This window comes from Pinus tabuliformis, chromosome Q (genome assembly GCF_031772625.1).
Source record: "Pinus tabuliformis cultivar Carrire ecotype Pingquan chromosome Q, CPIR1, whole genome shotgun sequence".
Classification (NCBI taxonomy): Eukaryota; Viridiplantae; Streptophyta; class Pinopsida; order Pinales; family Pinaceae; genus Pinus; species Pinus tabuliformis.
Genome location: NC_142296.1, coordinates 1,358,859,151 through 1,358,879,388, shown reverse-complemented (window position 1 = coordinate 1,358,879,388; position 20,238 = coordinate 1,358,859,151). Strand labels below are relative to the sequence as shown.

The 20,238-nt window shown below is 42.0% G+C and overlaps 1 protein-coding gene across 2 annotated transcripts in view; it reads right to left on the bottom strand.

Moving 5' to 3' along the window:
- LOC149224965 (phosphatidate cytidylyltransferase 4, chloroplastic-like) overlaps positions 1 to 20,012 on the bottom strand; it is a 231,248-nt gene extending 211,236 nt beyond the window's left edge. The window contains exons 1-5 of one of the 2 annotated variants that reach the window (XM_089386366.1): positions 19,715 to 20,012; positions 19,267 to 19,603; positions 18,773 to 19,143; positions 17,667 to 17,986; positions 17,194 to 17,387 (exon numbers count right to left, since the gene is read on the bottom strand). In XM_089386366.1, the coding sequence (XP_089242492.1) occupies positions 17,194 to 17,387; positions 17,667 to 17,986; positions 18,773 to 19,141 (883 nt within the window). In that variant the 5' untranslated portion in view covers positions 19,142 to 19,143; positions 19,267 to 19,603; positions 19,715 to 20,012. Of the gene's footprint in view, positions 1 to 17,193; positions 17,388 to 17,666; positions 17,987 to 18,772; positions 19,604 to 19,714 lie in introns of both variants that reach the window. The other variant, XM_089386365.1, reaches the window with a different exon arrangement.
- Between the last annotated feature and the right edge of the window lie 226 nt (positions 20,013 to 20,238).

Below are 20,238 nucleotides of genomic sequence, written 5' to 3'. Positions count from 1 at the left end.
TGGTCCCCATTGCGTTGAGCTCCTCCATGAGATGAGGAAACTTCTGTTGAACTTGTTCCCTAGTGAGCCACTTGCCCTGCTGAAGGAGTTGGCCCGCTTTGACAACTCGATACAGTTGGATATTCTGTTGGCGAGTGTTCTTGATCTGTGTGTCCATGATCCGATCAGTTGCAGCTTGTTCCATGCAATCTGGATTTAATTCTGTGGGTTTGAGCTGTTCTGCAATGTCGGATGTGTCTAGCAATGGTGGAAAGTATGGCCGAAGGCGGTCCACATTAAATACTGGGTGCAGGCCAAGGAATGGGGGAATGCTGAGCTCAAATGCATTGTCTCCCATAGCCTTAGTAATGGTGTAAGGACCATATCGGAGTGGTCTCAATTTCCGATAGGCTCCAGTAAGGCGTTCCTTTTGCAAATGCAACCAGACTTTGTCGCCCACCTGAAATTTGTGTGGCACCCGATGTTGATCATGTCGCTGCTTGTACTTGGCATTTGATTTCTCAAGAATGTCATGGACCTGCTGGCAAATATGTTGGATGCGCTCAATGAAGCTGGTGGCCTTATCTGTTTCGGACTGGACATGAGCTGAATTCATGTGAGTAGCTGCAAGTGGCATGGCCACATCAATGGGGCATAGTGGCTGGAATCCCAAACCCACCTGAAAAGGGCTATGGCCAGTGGAGCTGTGAAGAGCTCGGTTGTAGCTGTGCTGAACGTAGGGGAGGCTCTCGTCCCATGTGCGTGGATGCTTTGAGTTATACATGCGCAGAATGTGCACAATCATCCTATTGACAACCTCTGTCTGGCCATCAGTTTGAGGATGGAAGGCTGTGGACTTCGTGAGTTTGGTGTCCAGCATTGACCAGAGACTGGACCAAAAGGTGCTGAGAAACCGACTGTCCCGATCTGAGATGATAGACTGTGGGATCCCAAAGTGCACCCACACTCGTTCAAAGAAGAGTTTAGCAGTGGCTTCTGCTGTGATATTCTTCTTGCAGGCCATCATAATGGCCATCTTTGAGAACTTGTCGACGACCACAAAAACACAGTCATTTCCATGCTTAGTGGAAGGAAGGCCTGACATGTAATCCATGGAGATGGATTCCCAAGGTCGACTAGGGGTAGGCAACAGGGTATAGAGGCCTTGCTTCTTAATGGTCGGTTTGGCAATGGCACAGGCAGTACATGATCGGATGTACTTCCCAACATCCTGTCGAAGATTCGGCCAATAGAAATAGTTTTGCAGTACTGCCACTGTTTTCTCGACCCCGAAATGCCCAGCAGCCCGACTGTAGTGTGCTTCCCAAATCATCTTGGCACGCTCGCTTGAAGGAACACAGAGGTGACCGAGGTGGCATAATAGGGCATCCTGGAGGTGAAAATCTGCAACCTGCCGACCCTCCAAGAGTGTCTGGTATGTGTGGCCGAATTCTGGGTCGCTTTTGTAGAGAAGTGGCCAATCAGAAGTCTCGTGCCCGCAAGAGTTGAGCACGGTGGTTAGCGCCATGATCGGTGGTCGACTGAGGCAATCTGCAACATTATTGGTGCTGCCCTTTTTATACTTGATATTCAAGTGAAACTGTTGCAGGTATGTAGACCACTTCTGATGGCGATCATTCTGCAATTTCCCTTGGGTCTGTATGAACTGCAGAGGTCGGTGTTCTGTGTGGATGACCGTTTCCTTCCCCAAAATGTAATGCTTCCATTGTCGGCAGGCCTGTACAATGGAATACATCTCTTTATCATAAGTGGGGTACTTCCGGACTGTGTCTGAAAGTGTTTCACTGTGATATGCCACTGGATGTCCATGTTGAGTAAGGACTGCCCCAATAGCATAGTCAGAGGCATCTGTCTCGACCTCAAATGGTTGTTGTAAATCTGGTAACGCGAGCACTGGTGCCGTGCAGAGGCGATCCTTCAACTCCCTGAATGCCTTCTGTTGAGATTCAGACCAAAAGAATTTTGCTTTCGCCCCGCCCTTGGTGACTTGACTCAAGGGCCAAGAAATATGAGAAAATCCCAACACAAACCTGCGGTAGAAGTTGGCAAGACCTAGAAAGCTGCGGAGCTCTGTTAGAGTGGTTGGAGAGGGCCAATCCCGAATGACTTGGACCTTGGCTGGATCGACATGCACCCCCTGTTCATCAATGATGTATCCCAGATACTGAACCTCGGTCATGCCAAAAGTGCATTTCTCCAAATTGGCACATAGCTTGTGTTGCCGCAGTGTTTGGAGAACCTGTCGGATGTGGTGGAGGTGCTCTTCCCAACTCTGGCTGAAGATCAGAATGTCATCCAAGTATACTACTACAAAGGAGTTGGTGAATGGCCGCAAGATGTCACCCATTAGCCTCATAAAGGTTGCAGGAGCATTCGTCAATCCGAAAGGCATGACCAACCATTCGAAGAGGCCCTCCTTGGATTTGAAGGCAGTCTTCCACACATCTGAGGGTTCAATTGGTACCTGGTGATATCCTGACTTCAGATCGATCTTGCTGAAATATTTCGCCCCCTTTAGTTGGTCTAGGAGGTCATCAATCCGCGGGATCGGGTACCTATTACGGACAGTGATCTTGTTCAGCGCCCGATAGTCAATACAGAGTCTCCACGTCCCATCCTTCTTCTGTACCAACACTATCGGGCTCCCACAGGGCGAAGAACTCGGACGGATGTGACCTTTCTGCAGGAGCTCCTGAATCTGCCTCTTGATTTCATTGTTCTCCAGAACGGAGCGCCGATAAATTGGTCCATTGGGTAGCGACGCACCTGGGGTCAGATCAATGGAGTGCTTGACTTGACAGTGCAGAGGAACCCCTGCCGGGGAGGTGAAGATGTCTTCGTACTCCTCCACAATCTTGTCCATCTGTAGCTGCCGTGCAGAAGGACCCCGTTTGGAGGCCGCGGCCACTGTCTTCTTCTTCCCTTGAGGGCGTATCATCAGGAAAACAAATTTCCTGGTTTTGGAAATGATCTTACTGCATTGTTTTGCAGTAATCAAAGAGATGGCGGCAGGTGGTGCTACCTCTGGTATCCTGAACAACTTATTTCCCAATGTAATAATAACAGCACGGGGCCTTGATTCATACACAGCATGTCGCTTCCACAAGTATGGTTGTCCTAGTAATACATCACAAACTTCAAGGGGAGCAATGTCACACAATACCTCATCCGTGAAGGGCTTGATGTTGTATGGAAGGCGACACTGCTGGCTCACGCGAAGATCTCGCCCTTGGTGAAGCCACCCAATGGTGTATGGTTGTGGATGTGCTGTGGTCGGTAAGCCCAACCGCTTCACGACCTCTGCCGAAATGAGGTTCTTTTGACTCCCGCTATCAACAATGAACTGTATCGGGGAGCCCTTTACCCACATCTGGGAGTGGAAGAGACGCTCCTCCTCCTCTGGATCTTCGGGTTCATTTTTCTGGATCTTTGCGGTAGCAACAGTGGCGCTGGGATCCGCATCAATGATCTGCTTCCCTTTTTCATACCCCTTATCGGGTTCTGACTCAGAGTCGGAACATGCATCTGATTCTGAAACCTTTAGCTCAGCCACCAGTGACTGCTTGGCCCGACACTCACTTGTGTTGTGAGTGGAGCTCTTATGGAACTCGCACCATTTTCCAGTGTCCTTTCTCGGCTTCGCGGCGTTGCTCTTTGCTTGCAGCTTCGGCTGGTTGTCTTGGGCTGTCCCGCCTTGGCTTTGTCCTTTGTTCTGTGGTTTAGGGGCACCTTTCCCCTGCTTTGGATTCGCAGATCCAAAGTCTCGCTTCTTTTGTTTAAACTTCTGCTCGACCTTGACGGCATACCGGTATGCTGCGCCGAGCGAGGGGATGTTTAGGAACTGTATTTCTTCCTGGATGTACTTGTGCAGGCAGCCACGGTATTTGAGTATCAAATGTTGCTCCGAATCCTTGATACCCAACTTTGTGCGAAGGGTATGGAAAAGATTGGTGAACTCCGGCACGTCTTGGTCCCTTCCCTGCCGCAGCGTGGTCCACTTTATGTATTCATCCTCATAGCTTCCAACAGGGTAGTACTGCTCCTTGATGGCATCCCGGAACGAATCCCAGGTGGGTGCGGCTGAAAATAGTGAGCCAGTACTTTCATCCTTCTGCTCGCAGTAGGTTTCCCACCAGTCCTTGACGTGGGGGGCTGCTTTGAGAAGAGCAAAAACAATCTTTTCCCGACTCGAAAATTCATGAACAGAAAAATAACCCTCTAGCAGATTTAACCATTTATCTACGGCATCAGCGTCTATCTGACCCTCGAATATGGGGATTTCAAAATTAACTTGTACCTTAAAGGGTGTGGCGTTTCCAGAGGAGCTGCTGGAAGCCGATGCGCCGCTTCTGGGTAGCCGTTGAAGGATTTGCGCAAAGTTGTCCATCATCGCGTTCCGTTGTCGCTCGAGCGCTTCTTCGAGCAAGATTTTGATGGGATCTCCTGCCCCCTCGTCTTTCTTCTCGTCCGCCATGGGAGGCCGTCGGGATTTGCGAGGCTGGTCTTGCAAAGGTTCAACCAGTTCAAGCCCTAACTCCTTATATCCCGACCTTGTTGGGGACATGCAAAGAAAAACAGAGAAAAAGCAGACCGCTCTGATACCACTGATCCGGATTTAAACAGGAACGCAACAAATTACAGAGATAACCATATACACAAAGATGCAGCAGAAATAATACTTCATTTCATTAATGGAAAATACTGAAATATGCTTACAAACAGAAATGGCAATAAACTAGCTAGGGCGATGGTAGCTTATCTCTGAGAAGAGATGTGATGGCTACATGCCTCTGAACTGTGTTACAATGAGGCTCGAAGGCCTATTTATTGTTGAGAAACAATGGAAAAACCCTTAACATTCCAAAACCTAACCCTAGGAGATGAAACGCCAAACTGTGGGCCCCGTTTGGGGGTAAGTTGGTACATCAACTTCCCGGGGTCGTAACTTTGGCATATGATCTCCGTTTGACGCGTACAATAGCTCATTAGAAAGATCTATCCGAGCACTATCATTGTTGGAACGGGCAACACCAGTCCATTCCATGGACTCGTGTTGCCCCTGGATTCCCCAAAAAACGTCGTTTAGGGCCTCAAAACGGCTCCGGAAGTTCAGGACCCGAAAAACTGCTAAAAATAGTAAGTTGTGCTACAATTAAGGAAACTGAAAATGCTGAGAAATACAATGGTGGGGGTCCAGGTGGACTTGGCAGGTGGCCACCAATATCCACCTGGATCAACTCCCAAGTAAAGTAATGATGGGTTGTGCTTGCAACTGTTAATTAAAAGGGGGAATATCTCATAATAACCCCAAAAGATAATAAATGTCAAAGAATCATATGCATATTTTTTCTCTTTCTTTTTACAGGTACAACATTGTATATTCCATATGAGCAACATATGTATACCATCATTGTTGTAAACATCCATCATGTCACTTGTGAGAATTGAACCTGGGTGGGGAGGATTATTCCTACCTCCCAACCACCCGTGCTACGCCCAATTGACAATTATATGCATCTATGCATGTGAATAATTATATTTATTTCCTATGTATATTAATTTCTTACTAATTACTCATTTGGGATTACTTACCACAACCAACCAACATAGCATTTGGATATTCAAGTGATCCCCTATATCATTTAAAGGAATCACACCATTTCCTCTATCCTGCACATATGGGTACTTGAGTCTATCTTTTGCATATTTATACCAATGGCAATGTTTGAACCATACTTCAAATATTTTGCTTTAGTTTCAGCCACAAATTCCATAAGAAATGAGGTCGTGAAAACAAGCAAAAGAGGGTGGGGCACATTACTTGTCACCCCTTTCTTGATCCTAGGGAGAAAAAAAAATCCTATTATGTACATGGAAGTGTTAAATTTCCTTAAACCCCAACAAACAAGCAAAATATTTCCTAGTAATACCTTGTTGTAAATTGAGTTAAATTGCAAATTAATAAATAAATTGCACAATTGGGATTTAACAATAAATAAAACCAAAAATTGATGGAATCAAAATGAGCCAATTTCACACATGCACACAAAAAATTTATGCCTTTCAAATATGTTGTTCATTAAATAAATATCTAAGCATACAAGGCCTCCCTTCATGGGAAAATAGCCCACTGAGGAAAAATACAAACAACAAAACCTAAAAAAAATTCAGTTGATAAAACCCTCTGCAAAACCTATCTTTTGATCTTGCTAGCTACAGGATCCTTCTCCCTTGCTGCCCCTTGTTCTTCTTCCTCAAACTTTGCACACTTGGATGAATGTCCTTCTCCACTGTTATGAACATAATAGTAAGTAATGATAAGTTAATTAAAGAAAGATATGTCTTATCAAAAAGATGGCCCTTAGTATGAAAAAGTACCCTGCTTAGGTATATATAACGAGGGCCCCATATTGTAATATTCAATCAATTTTTATTCATTCTATCTATTATTTATATAACAATACATTTATACAATTACAAATATATTGTCTACACACACAAATAGATATTGTTTGCTACATTGGTATCCAAGCCAAGTTTTGGCTACCATTAGGTTTTTAGATCTTGAAATTAGGGAAACCGAGACACTTTTCAATGATTTAAAGGAAATCAAGGAATCAAGAAAAGGATTAATACAAGAAATCAAAGAATTAGTTATAAAATGGTCGAAGGATCTTAAAATAATGGATTCGGCGCCTAAAATCAAAATTGTCATCAAAAAAAGGGAGTATTCAAACTATATTCAAGGTAAAGATATTGTAAGTGCAGGTTCAAATGTTGCTAGCAAGGGCCATGCAAACCACTTCACCAAATATTGGGTTGCAACAATGAATACAATGTAAGGTATTTCAGAGAAGAAAAACTTCAAACAAAAAGTCGAGTAATTTAGTAATGACATGGAAGCAAAGACAAGGAAGGGCAATGATGACAATGACAAGCATGTATATTCCTTCACTTTGATCAATGAAAACAGCCACAAACGACTACCAATAGCAACATCTAAATCCCCTAGATATCCACCATGTTACAAGGCATTGTTTAATGTTTTATCTTTCAAGGATTTAGCCCACATATCAATCATGGAAGACAACCATGAAAGTGGGTGCAAAAGGAAAGAGGTGAATATCATAAAAGCATTGGCTTCAGCTTCTTTTGATCCTATACTTAATCTCACGAAGAGAAAAGTAGAAGGATCAATTGTATAGACCTTGAAAGAATCCTCAAATGTCTTAACTTTGGTGCCACCCCGGGGAATGCCTTCTTTGGAGTCTTCTCCCCCAATATCCTATGAGCCTTGAGGACTCCTATTCTGCACATACATTGTAGTGTTACACACCTTTGCCCAAAGAAACATAGGTAGATTTTGATCATGTATTATTGCTTTGGCAAAACCAATAATGGACCAATTCTTTCTCTATGCAACCCCATTATGTTGAGGGTTGTACAAGATTGTTATCTCCGTTTGGATCCTTGCCTCCTTGCAGAAACACATGAAGTCATTGGCAGTGTACTCACCCCTATTATCCGACCTCAAGCCCTTGATATTCTTTCCTGTCCAATTCTCCACCTGAACTTGAACTTCCGAAACTGACTGAAGACCTCATCTCATGAATAGGATCCAGGTTTTCCTGGAATAGTGATCAATGAACATGACATAGTATAGCGCTCCCTACGCTATGCCACTGACATCGGTTCACATACATCTGATGTTGAAAATGTAGCGAGCAAGGTCTTTTGACTTGTGCCTTAGCCAGTGAAGACCTCGAGTTGTCCTCATGAGTTAGACTTTAGTTAGGATGAGTTATTTCTAGTTTACTGGAATAATCATCAAGTTAGCATGCATAGAGTTGAAGCTTCAGTTAGGTGGAGTATTCATCATTTTGACTACAGAACGAGGTGGCAATTAGCAGTTCAATTAGAGCGAGTTAGTCTTCAGTCTTGATTGAAGGAAGAAGTTAGATCTCCAGTGTTGATTGGAGAGAGCACGAGTTAACAACTCCAGTGATGATTAGAAGGAGAGTCAGTAACACTCTCAGTTAACTCGCTATCAAAGCTCGAGTTCTAAATTAAGTTGGAATTCCTTGCATGGATCGAAGTTCACCTATAAAGAGAGGACGAAGGCACAATAAATGACATTGTTTTGGGCACAAAAGTTTGTGACAAGATAGAGCTCACGAGTTAGTGTGAGAGAGCCTTGATTGTGGAGAGCAGGAATTGTGTCTTAAAGAATAGAAGCACAAGTACGCTAGAATTTAGGAGAATTGGTTGTGCGTGGGTTGTGTGGAGCTAGTGTCCTAAAATATAGGAGCTCAATTGTGCTAAGAAATAGGGCCAGAAGTGCGCTAGGAAATAGGAGATTAGGGCAAGGAATGAGGAGGCTCAAGTGCACAAGGAAGGAGGCGCAGAATTGAAGAAAGAGAGCAGGGTTTGTAGAGAAAGTCAAGGAGGTAGCAAAGGATCAATTGTGTGCAAGAACCAAGATCAAGTAGTGATGAGGGAAGCCAAGATCAATTGTATTAGCTGAGATTTGTGTGAGAAGCAAAACGCTTTATCAATAGAGAGATTGCTTTGTAATAAATTTAATTGCTCCAAGACAATCAATAAAATAGCCACATCAAGCAAGCAGGTTTTCCCTGTTGGGTTTCCTGAGAAAAGTGTGTCAATTGTGTGACGTGTTTTTATCTCTGTGTTTTTTTATTCCGCTGCTTATAAGTTGTTAAAGAGGCATTGTATCTTGGTGAAAGTTGACTAGTTTAAGTTATCAGTTATTCATCTGTAGTTGCAAAGTTTCATGGAAATTTAACATGGTATCAGACCAAAGATTAGTATAAAGACCGGCACCAAATTGACCAATTAGTGGGCAGCGCAAATCAAACAGAAGGCTTGCGCTAGAGTTTGAAGAGAAAAGTTGTTCTTTGGATAGCAGTATGGCATTCTAAGGACTAAGGTCAGATCACATTTTAGAGAGAACCTCAAAATTCTGCTCATGGAAGGAGCGGATCTCAATAGTTTTGGAAGATAATGGAGTGCTTGAGTATGTGAAGCAGGCAATAGCTCCACCTCAAGATGCTCAACAATTGATCAAGCATAACAAGAATGACACCAAGGCAATGACAATTATTCTTGAGGGGATCAGAGACCATATTATCCCTCATCTCCATGAGAAGAAGACAGCATACGAGATCTTTAAAGCCATCTTAGATCTGTATCAGTGTTCCATCGATGCCAAGATGCTTGCTCTCAAAGAGAAGCTAAGAAGTATCTGGATAAGCAAAGGAGAGTCAATCATCACATATCTTTCAAATTTCACTCAAGTTCGGGATGAGCTAGGTGGTGTGGACGAGACAGTAGCAAAAAAAGACCTTGTGAGTCTTGTGCTTTTGGGAATCCATAAGTCTTAGTATAGTTTCCAGGATGCAGTAAGTGGCAGAGAGAATATTCCTAGTTGGGAAAGATTATGGAGTGATTGTGTTCAAGAAGAAATCGAGAGAGGAACAAGAGCTGGTAGAGAAGCTCCAGCAGAGGAGAGGAGAACTTTGCCCTCACAAGCAAAGGTAGTAGAGTCAAGGGCAAGAAGAGCCAGGGAGAGGTCGAGTCTAGTCAAAAGGGCAAGAAGAAGAAGAATGATCTAAGCAAGATCAAGTGTTTCCATTACCATGAGTTTGGGCACTATGCCACTACGTGCCCTAATTGAAAGGAGTCCAATAAGGATCATGTAGTTGCATCAGGGGAGGTAAATGTGTTTTTTGCCCAGTTCAAGAAAGATTTCTCATTGATAACTTGCATGGCAAGCTCAACAAACAACAGTATATGGTATATTGATTCAGGTGCATCCTTCCAAATGACGGGGAATAAGAAGTATTTCAACTACCTGAAGGAGAAGGACATGCAATTTCAGATTGAGCTGGGAGATGATGGCAAGTATGCAACTAGGGGAGTTGGTACTGTCAATTTTAAGACGGAGTCAGGTAGCTCTCTCCATCTTAGAGATGTCCTCTATGTTCCAAGCCTGAGGCAGAACCTTGTTTCAATAGCTAACCTTAAGGACAAGGGTTATGGTATCATCTTCAGCAGAGGTAAGGCTCACCTCAAGCACTTAGCTTCTGGATGTGTGAAGTAGATAAATGTGAGGATGAAGAATCTCTACAAGTTCTAGGTAGATACAGGCATAGCCTTGAGCAAAAAGGCAAGAAGTGCATAGAGTAGGGAAGTGATGGTTGAGGAGAGCGGAGCTCTGAGGGAGTCCTTAGAGCAAGAGCATGTTAGAGTACCTAAGAAGAAGCTACTCAAGATGGAGCCTCAGCCAGTATCTCAGTTTGAGTCTTGGCTAGTTAGCAATTGAGCCAACCAACAAGATGATGAAAAGCAAAGCCCAGGGTGAATGGAGGCAGCCACTCAGGTAGTGACTCCAAGTATAGGGAGAGTTCGATCCAAGTGGGCAGAAGAGTTGTTTAGGTAGAATCAAAAGAGATTTGGACCTCCCAATACAGCCATCACCCAGAGTAAGCAGCGACAAAGATACACGGGGCACATGGCACTTATGCTTAAGGTGATAGACTCGCAGAGCATGGTTGGAAAGAACAAGTCTTCATATCAGATTCCGCAGGAGAAAGTAGGGAAGTCTTCTAGTTCAAAGGGAATAGTTGCAGTAACGAAGAATGTGGTAATGTTGAAGACAAATCTAGGTGGACGAGGTTCTTCTAGAAGTACCTTCCTCGCTAAGAGGGAGTGTTGAAATGTAGCGAGCAAGGTCTACTAGATTGTGCCATAGATATGGACGACCTCAAGTTGTCCTCATGAGTTAGACTTCAGTTACGATGAGTTATTTCCAGTTTACTGGAATAATCATCAATTTAGCATGCATAGAGTTGGAGCTTTAGTTAAGTGGAGTCTTCATCAGGTTGACTACAGAACGAGGCGGCAACTAGCAGTTCAGTTGGAGCGAGTTAGTCTTCAGTCTCGATTGAAGGAAGAGCAAGTTAAATCTCCATTGTTGATTGGAGAGAGCACGAGTTAACAACTCCAATGATGATTGGAAGGAGAGCTAGTAACATTCTCAGTTCACTCGCTATCAAAGCTCAAGTTCTAAATTAAGTTGGGCCTCCTTGCATGGACCGAAGTTCACCTATGAAGAGAGGATAAAGGCACAAGTAAATGACATTATTTTGTGCACAAAGGTTTGTGAAAGACAACTCACGAGTTAGTGTGAGAGAGCCTTGATTGTGGAGCACAGGACTTGTGTCCTAAAGAATAGGAGCACAAGTGCTCTAGAATTTAGGTAAATCGATTGTGCGCAGGTTATGTGGAGTTGGGGTCTTAAAAAAAAGGAGCTCGAGTGTGCTAAGAAACAGGACCGGAAGTGCGCTAGGAAATAGGAGATCAGCGCAAGGAATAAGGAGGCTCGAGTGTGCAAGGAAGGAGGAACATAATTGAAGCAAGACAACAAGGTTTGCACTGCAACCTAGGGGCATCCTGGGTCCATTTGGGCACATCATCAAATAAGCCAACATGTTGGTTTTCCTGTTACAGTGTTTCAACATCTGGAGGTGTAGCAAGGGGCATACAACCATGTGGAGTCTCATCGTAGTCTAACGTCCATCTCATGAGGGCAACATTGGAGCTATAAGGTCATATCTACTCTCAACAATAGGAAAAACTATAATATTATAAGGAAATTTTTGCCCAAGTTTTTCCTTCAATAGCTAGGGTTTCAAAATTTATTTTTGTACAAACAAATCCAACAACACAAACAATAGAGTTCTCAATAAAATTGTATTGAATTTAATGTAAAATAATCCCAATAGTGCAGTTCAATAATTTCATCATTCAGTGCAAAAGATATAGACCCTGGTGAATCCATAATTACAACGGAGACATGATTTTATGTAGACTAATACTACTCAGAATTCCAATACCCCAGTTTCCTCAAATTCGTGCTTCCTATCCCTACTTTTGACCACGACGATAATTTCAGGTCTGTTACAAATCAGGACCCATGCATTTTCTCAAAAAACTTCTTGTCCATTACAGGATTCACACTTTTATTCCCAGACTTCGGATCTATGGAGTTGGCATCCTTCATATGTAACACAGAGGAGTAGATAAAATAATTTCGCTGTCTCAGACATAAATTCTTATTACAAACTTTAAGTAACTCAGACCCTACCTCAAGTGTGAATGTCTAATGCTTTAGATTCTAGGTGGACTCGGTTCCTACAAGAGGGTTTCGATCCACTGAGGAAGGGCTGGAATTGCAAGTATGCGGCCTCAGGGAATGTCTTTGCCCAACATCTAATTTTCTCCTTGGGACACCTGTCTTGCTCAGGGATCTTCACTCTTCTCAATTTCTGAGATTTACGACCTGCCTTAGTCGAGTAACCAAAGGAATTAGTGCGATTTATCCAGAAGTTAACCTTTGAAGAATTCGCCCAGCGTTCCGCATGAAATTTACAGCCTGCCTCAGTCAAGTATCCACAAGAATTAATGTGGTTTGCCCAAAAGTTAACCTTTGACGAATTCGCCCAACCTTCCGGATTTTCCCTGAAATGCTTTGTTGTTCTTGAGTGATGAATTTTCCCTTTGCTAGAACAAATAGAAGAAAAATAAACTAACTAGGGTGGAATCTTTCACCACTAAAATTAGTAGAAAAGAAGGGGTCTTAAAACCCTCAGAGCCTCAGGCTCAAAGAAAAACAGAGACCAATGATCCAATCCAATGATGTTCCAAATGTATCCAAACTTCTTGTATTTATAAAATTTCTTTGAGGGGATTTTTCTCCTTAATTGATTGAGTGAGGTTCACTCACCACCCCAACTTTGGGTTTCTTTGCCCAGCTACCCCAAAACTCGCCCTCTGTTGCCCCAACATTGGGTATTTTTCGGTTTTCCCCTTTATCAAGGACTATAGCCTACGGGGATTGATAGGCTACTTCGTCTCTTGGACATTTAATTTCTCGAGGACATTACAAACATAGTTTTAAAAATCGATTACCGGCCAATTAGCAAGCCCGCCGGTTTAAACCGGCCAAAAAACCCGGTTTGAATGCCCATTTCTCCATTTTTTGCCCTAACCAGTGAAAACCGGTCGGTTTTAGGCACGCCCACCGTTAAGTTAAAAAAACATATTTCTGACTGTGTTTTAGGGGGGAACTAAGGGTGTTTCAACCCTAACAATGTTGGCAATTAATGGTAATGTTAAATTCTTAAAGTAAAAGTGACATTTCCTTTAATTTTCATTTTCATTCCTTTTACTTAAATTTTTAACATTACCATGAAATGACTCAGGATGTTTGAGAGTGGTTTCGACCTCATTGGATTTCATATGGAGAAACTCGAATTATAGATTTCACTCAAAATTCAGTAGACTTAATGGTTTTCAAGATTTCATGGTTTGGGGGTAAACAATAAATGCAATCGGAGCTCCAAATGATGAGCAAAACTCCTGATCTAGATCCCATTGTGTTGGACGATATTGATCCAACATCAGAATGGGTGGAGGAGACACAGAGGCTGATTTTGATATCGACATGGCTTTAGCAAGGGATGAAGCAGATTATGTGGTGGCATCAGAACCAGGATCAGTAGCGGCATAAGGAAAGGCAAAAAACCAATGGAAGGCACTAGTCATGCAGGTCGACAAACTCATGCTTCCATTAGGTCCACTTCTATTGTCATTGGTGGCATTGATACTGAGGTTGCAGATCAGGCTGAGGCATCCTCAGACTCTGAACTAGATGATGTCTATGTAGCTCCTGATGATGATCCTGTGTCTAGTGGTGGTGATGAACTTGATGATTGATCATGTGTACATTGTAGACTTGTAGTAGGCCAATGGCCTCATAGCTTGCAGCATTGTTTTTGGACTTTATAGGCCATTTACAGCCTCATTTCTTATGTATTTTGCTATTTTGTCGATGATATGTATTGCACTCGGTGCCATTTTGATATATTCACCTTTACATGGTATATAAATGAACAAACTTTGCATATTTTGTCTCTATTGGCTTGGAATCATGGTTTTACATCTTAAAAATAGTTTTGTTTCATTAAAAATTATTTTATTTAATGTATTTTTTTAAAACCGGTTCGTTTAGACCAAACCAGTCCCAGTTAGACCGGTTCCGGTCGGTAAACCGGTTCATTAGGTGGACCGGTCCAGTCACCGGTTCCGGTTTTAAAAACATTGATTACAAAAACGTCCACTAAATGTTGTTAGATAAGTTTCAAGTCTTCCTTCACAGTATCTTTGTTACATGAGTAATGAGTGACCCAAAACATACCCTTAAGATAAAGCAAGATCAACATCATCATGGACAAAAACCATTAAACTATCATGGTGGACCATATTCAATGTTAGGGGCACAAAAATTTACACAAACCTCACCTTCCAAGGTTTTCCTAGCTCAAGATTTGGTAAGCAAGTTAGCACACTTGCATTATGGATACTTATACCTTCAACACTATTAGGTGCTTCCAACCCCCAAGGGGAAGGACATTTCACAGATAGACCCATCAATCCATATGTGCATCTAATATTGATAGTGATGGAGTGGGAAAGACTTCAAGGAAGATGGCCATAGCCATGGTACCAGTGAGAGGGGATCCAATATCTGCAAGTACTATAATGAGAAGAGGGAGCAATCGTGGAGGCATCAGTTACCCCTTTCCTCAACCTACTTTTACCACCCCTCTAGTGTGCTTTTTACTTTAATGATTTATCTTTCTTCCGTAGCTTAGGTGACCAAGCTTACTTTATGTTTTTCCAATACCCCATAAAGATGTAGTAGTTTCTCACTCATTAGGACAGTGACATTCAAGAGTTCCTTTATGATGGAGCATGATATGCTAAGGAACTGGGTGATGGCTAATGAGGGGGGTAGAGCTCATGCTAGGCTTTTTCCCACACACTTACTATGTCCCGGCCATCTTTTGCAATTTTCTTTTCTTTAGTTGTGGCTTCATATGCTTTTATCATTACTTCAACTGCATCAACCTCTAAAGACAATTTTCAAACCCTAACTTGGAGATGATGATATAAGGTGCTAGTCCCAATGACAAATGACAGTCAACCCAAAGAATGGATGTGGATAATAAGGGAAACATGGAAAATGATAAGTATGGATTACCTTGGACACGCTATTTCAATCAATGCCTCCTATTAGTGCCCCTCCTAAAGGAAAGGCCTCAGGGGAGATCACACTAGACTAGGGGCAAAGGTTAACCTCCCAGGTGAAACATGGGAACAAGGGTTCAATCAAGAGCAGTCAATCATCCAGCTTGGCCTGTGATCCATATCAGTATGCCCCAAAACATTAAATGAAAGCGCATTATTACAAAAATGATTAATATACCTTCTGACAAATGACCCACCTTCCTTCAAGAAGCATGCCGGACAAGAGAGAGCACTGACTAGAGCATAAATGGAGAGCTTTGACGTAAAGCTATTTATGGGCCATCATAGGGTTGTTGGCTAGCTGACTGTCAAATGAGGAGAAAGTTTTCTCCTATGATTTACCCACTTTGGTGGGTAATAGGTCCTTTAAAACACACACACAAAAAAATAATTTCTGCCAAACCTTTGACTAGTACAGCCTCAAGGCTCAGCCTCCCTCTCTCCCTCTAAGTTATGACCTCAACCAATATGCTGGCTGATCTGATCTGTGACTGTGGCTGCGTGGCCTTCCTCTGCACATTGTTGTCTTCCATATCCAACCAACTCTGTCGACTGTTATGCATACTCTGTCAACTCTATCGTGCTCATACAGCCTCTTTTGCACTCAAAAGTTGGCAGTTGTTGGCTCGTTGTACCCTCATGCAAGTTACTCTTCGCATACAGACGACTTCTGCTAGCGTCTCTATCTAGTATGACTGCTTTTTGTATAATTTCCACGTCTCGTGCTCAACGTACAATTGTTGTACACATGCAACTCTATTGGCAGTTGCAGCTACTATTAGTTGTCATTTTTGTGCTATACGGAAACTACTGTCTTTTCCCTGCCATCTTTGCCATCATCCGTATGGCCTCTGTCCCCACTCTATATGGTCAACTGGTCTCTCACATGCACTCATCTGAACCTGGACTGCTCCTACCCGTATGACTCCTACACAGATCTGTGCAATACTTTTAGAGAATGGCCTCTCAGAGACCAAGCTCTGATATTGTGCTAAATTTCCTTAACCCCAGCAAACGGGCAAAATATTTACTAGTAATTCCTTGTTGTAAATTCAATTAAACTGCAGATTACAGAATAAATTGCACAGCTGGGATTTTAACACTAAATAAAATAAAATTAAAAATTAGCAGAAGCAAAATGACCCAATTTCACACATGCACACACAAATTTCTACCCTTCAAATCTGTTGTTCATTAAATAAATATCTCAACTTACAAGGACTCCCTTTGTGGGAAAATAGCCCACTGAGGAAAAATACAAACAGCAAAACCTGGAATATTTCTAGCTGATAAAACCATCTGCAAAACCTGTCCTTCAATCTTGCTAGCTGTTGGATCCTTGTCCCTTGCTGCCCCATTTTCTTCTTCCTCGGACTCTGCACACTTGGATGAATGTCCTTCTCCATCGAATCACTGGAATCTCACTATCTCACTATCTTGTGCTTCAGTTGATGCGTCTTCTGCCTTCACCTAGCCTTCATTTAATAAGTTTGATTTATTGACTGAATCCACAACCCTAATCTCCAAAGTGATTGATGGTTGAAATTAGATCTCACTTCATTTTTTTATAAAAACACTTTACTTTAATAAATCCTTTGATTAAAGTAATTTGCTAAGGTTGAAGATCTTGGATGACTTCCACAAATCTAGACACTTACACCTATGCAGAAGTTCCTGTCTGATGCTACGATCATGAACAGAAAGACTGAGATGAAATGGTATTACAGAACAAATTACATACAAAGGATAGGAAAAATACGAAGAAAGAATAGGATCCAAATGGAAGTAAAAAGAAACACACATTAAGTTGTACATTGGACATAACAGAGGTAAATAAGGAAACTAATCTCTATAATCATTCAATCCCCTTTTCATTCCACCTTTTCTTGTTCCATTTCGGTTGCTAGACTAACTTCTTCTATTGTTCCGTTTCAGTTGCTTGATTAACTTCTTTCATCGTTCAATGGCTGTTCCTTTTAAATTTTCAAAAGCAAATTATCAGGATAAGGAAGGCAAACATACTCGTATTCAATGCAGGAGCTGAAAGACCACATCGGAGTTTAACCCAGAAACATGGAAGATACCCACAGTAAAATAGCCCAAATATTGCACTGCTCAGCTGGGCAAAGCGAGGACTTCCTCTTTGAAGCAATAGAACAATTGCTAGAAAGAAAGCAAATGATGTCACAGCAACTCCCATGCGACCTCCAAAGTACCTGCCAGATATCATACCTCTACAATTATCCTCCAAATTTCACATTCAAGTTATGCAAGAATATGATTATCTAAAATAGTTTCAATCAACTAATGGAAGAAATAGAAAAGCTGTATGGTAATAAAATATGTCTGTAAGAAAGTTCTTTGTGTAACAGTAAGCTTCTTTCTGAGCATTGAAGGTTGACAATAAAGTGAAATGCATGTCAGATGGATATTGTGAACAGTTAAGACATACAAAAGCGAAACACACTGCAAATTAGCAGATAAATGGGACTTACAGTGTCATCAAAGGCATGAGTGCACAAACTGCAGAACAAACTCTTGATACATATCTAGGAGGGGGAGTCATGCCTGCAGCTATTCCACGACTTCTAACTAACTCAAAATACTCTCGTGTACCACCTAGGGTTGACAAAGCTAGTGCAACTGTAAAAATCCAACCCCCCGCCAATACGACTCCACCAACACCAATACCAATGGCCAAACCAAAAACAATCCGCTTTTGCAATTGACTCTTTTGACGTTGCTGTTCAAGTTCATCGCTCTGTATGCCCTCTGGCTCCTTGCTCGCTTTGCTTTGACCATCTTCTCCAGGATCCTACATAACAACTGTCTAAAATTTTCTTTTAACAGATCATTGTATAGCACTGTAATAGTTATGATTGACAACACATATCTTTTATGGGACCACAGGCAATGGCAATTTTCAACTAATAATAACAGCATTGGCAAGAATAAAAGATTAAAACATGTCAACAATATTATAAGGCAAACAAAAATTGATTGTTGTTAACTAAAATGGCGCCCAAACTTGACAAAAACAAGTGAAGATTTAAAAAAAAAAGGAGGATTTGTTATTCAAGAAACGTAACTGCAAAACAAGGAGGGAAATGGCTGTGTTTCTTTTGACAATTTGTCCACAATGGTTTTGCATGTTACTTTGTTTGTGACTCGGCCAAATAGGACAGATGGCCTATATCTTAATACGCGCTTATTTTTCTTGTAAAACAACTGAAAATTGCAACCCAGAAAATGTGTCGCAAATGTCTGTTGCTGTATAGCTCTAACCAGTGCAAGAAAACTATGATCCCAATTTTCTTTTATAAGTGATTCAAGAAACATGCCCAGGGGGCTGCATTGCAAAGAATAGACTTCATTGGACTTAGGTGCCAGATTCAAGGAGTATCTATTCCACTAAATTGCCAATCCAAAGAGATATATAATCTCACATTTTTCATAGATTATTCCAAAGTTATGAATGAAACTGCAGTATGTGTGTGGATTTCTTGCTATTATGAGCAGCAAGGATCTTTCAGGCCACTCTTGAAACCAGTATAACCCAAAACCAACATCAGGAAAAACAAAATGGCAAAAGAGGACATACCTCTTGAGAATGGTCTTCATTGAGTTGTTTTGCCTCGGTGCCAACAGCATTGCAGAGAGGCCAACCACTGGCAGTGTCCTTATTCAATCTTCTCTCTGATGCACAAATTATACGAGTACCGTTACCCAATGTAAAAAATGGAACCGCGCGATTTGGTCCCAGCTTCAATTTTAAGAATGTGCGAAGAACAGGCCGGCGGAAAAGCCGAAAACCCCCCCTCCTCTCAACTCCCTGTGTGCAGGTGGAACTGTGTTCATAGTTTCTGGATGCATTTAAAAGACCACTCTTGGGGCATGGTAAAACTGAGATGGGGGGGGATTTGCAGTGACTCATCTCCATTGAAGAGGAAGCTGCACCATGTTCAAACATCGCTACACAGAATGTTCCCAGGTCAGCTCTTGTCTCTTTTGCAGGCAAAACACTATCAACAACCTTGAGACACTATAGTGAACCCTGCACACCTCAGCTAGTTTGCACTTTAATAAACATTTTACCTGGAATGATGCGCGCCTCTCAGCCTGTATGCCCTTTTATCAGAATTCCAGCCATCCCAGTCTCAAAAATACAATTTGAATTATGCCCACCCCGGCCTGTATGCTCTTCTATCAAAAATTCAGTCAACCCAATCCCAGAAATACAAATTTAATGACGCCCACCTTGGTCTTCTGCCCTTTTTTGGAAAAAAATCAGCTCAACCAATTCCAAAAATACAACTTCTGTGATGTCCACCTCAGCCTATGTGCCCTTTATGAAAAGCTGAGCCAGCTCAATCCCAAAAACTCATTTTGAATTATGCGCACTTCGGCATATTTATAGGAAAAACAACTAAACCTGCATCGAATGCAGTTGGATTAACCCATGGCCAACTCCACTTCTGCAATTTTCAACTCACAAATTTGTTAAAGATGCTAAAGGAATGAAACTAAAAAGACCAGAACTCACCAAATCCGTCGAAGGTCCAGACCAGGAATCCAATAACAGCCCAAAGTTATTTTATTTCATAGTAATCCACAAATCATATCAGCCCCAGCCATACAACGACCAGAAGAATAAAAAAAAAATGAAAGGAGATTCAATTAAATTTTTATTATAATATATTTATCAAGGCTAAAATCATTCGTGTTAAGTCGCGGGACTGTCGTGCATGGATTTGATTGTGGCAGTTTAATATGGATCATAAATTGAATTTGTGGATTATAAAAATAGACGATGACCACATGCCTCAATCCTCTTAGCGCTTTAATGCACATGGAAATGGAAGTTTCCAATAGACCCACGGGCTTTGATTTAAACTCTTTGGGTGTCTGAACCTGGACTGCTTTACGGAGACCTTGCTCTCGAAAAAATATAATTTAGGTCTTTATAAGTTGCGTGGAGGCTTGTAGGATAGGAACTCGGGGTTGAAAGCCTTTCCTCGATCGTTTAGTGTCACTATCAATGCAAGATAGTTATTTTTACGTAGAATC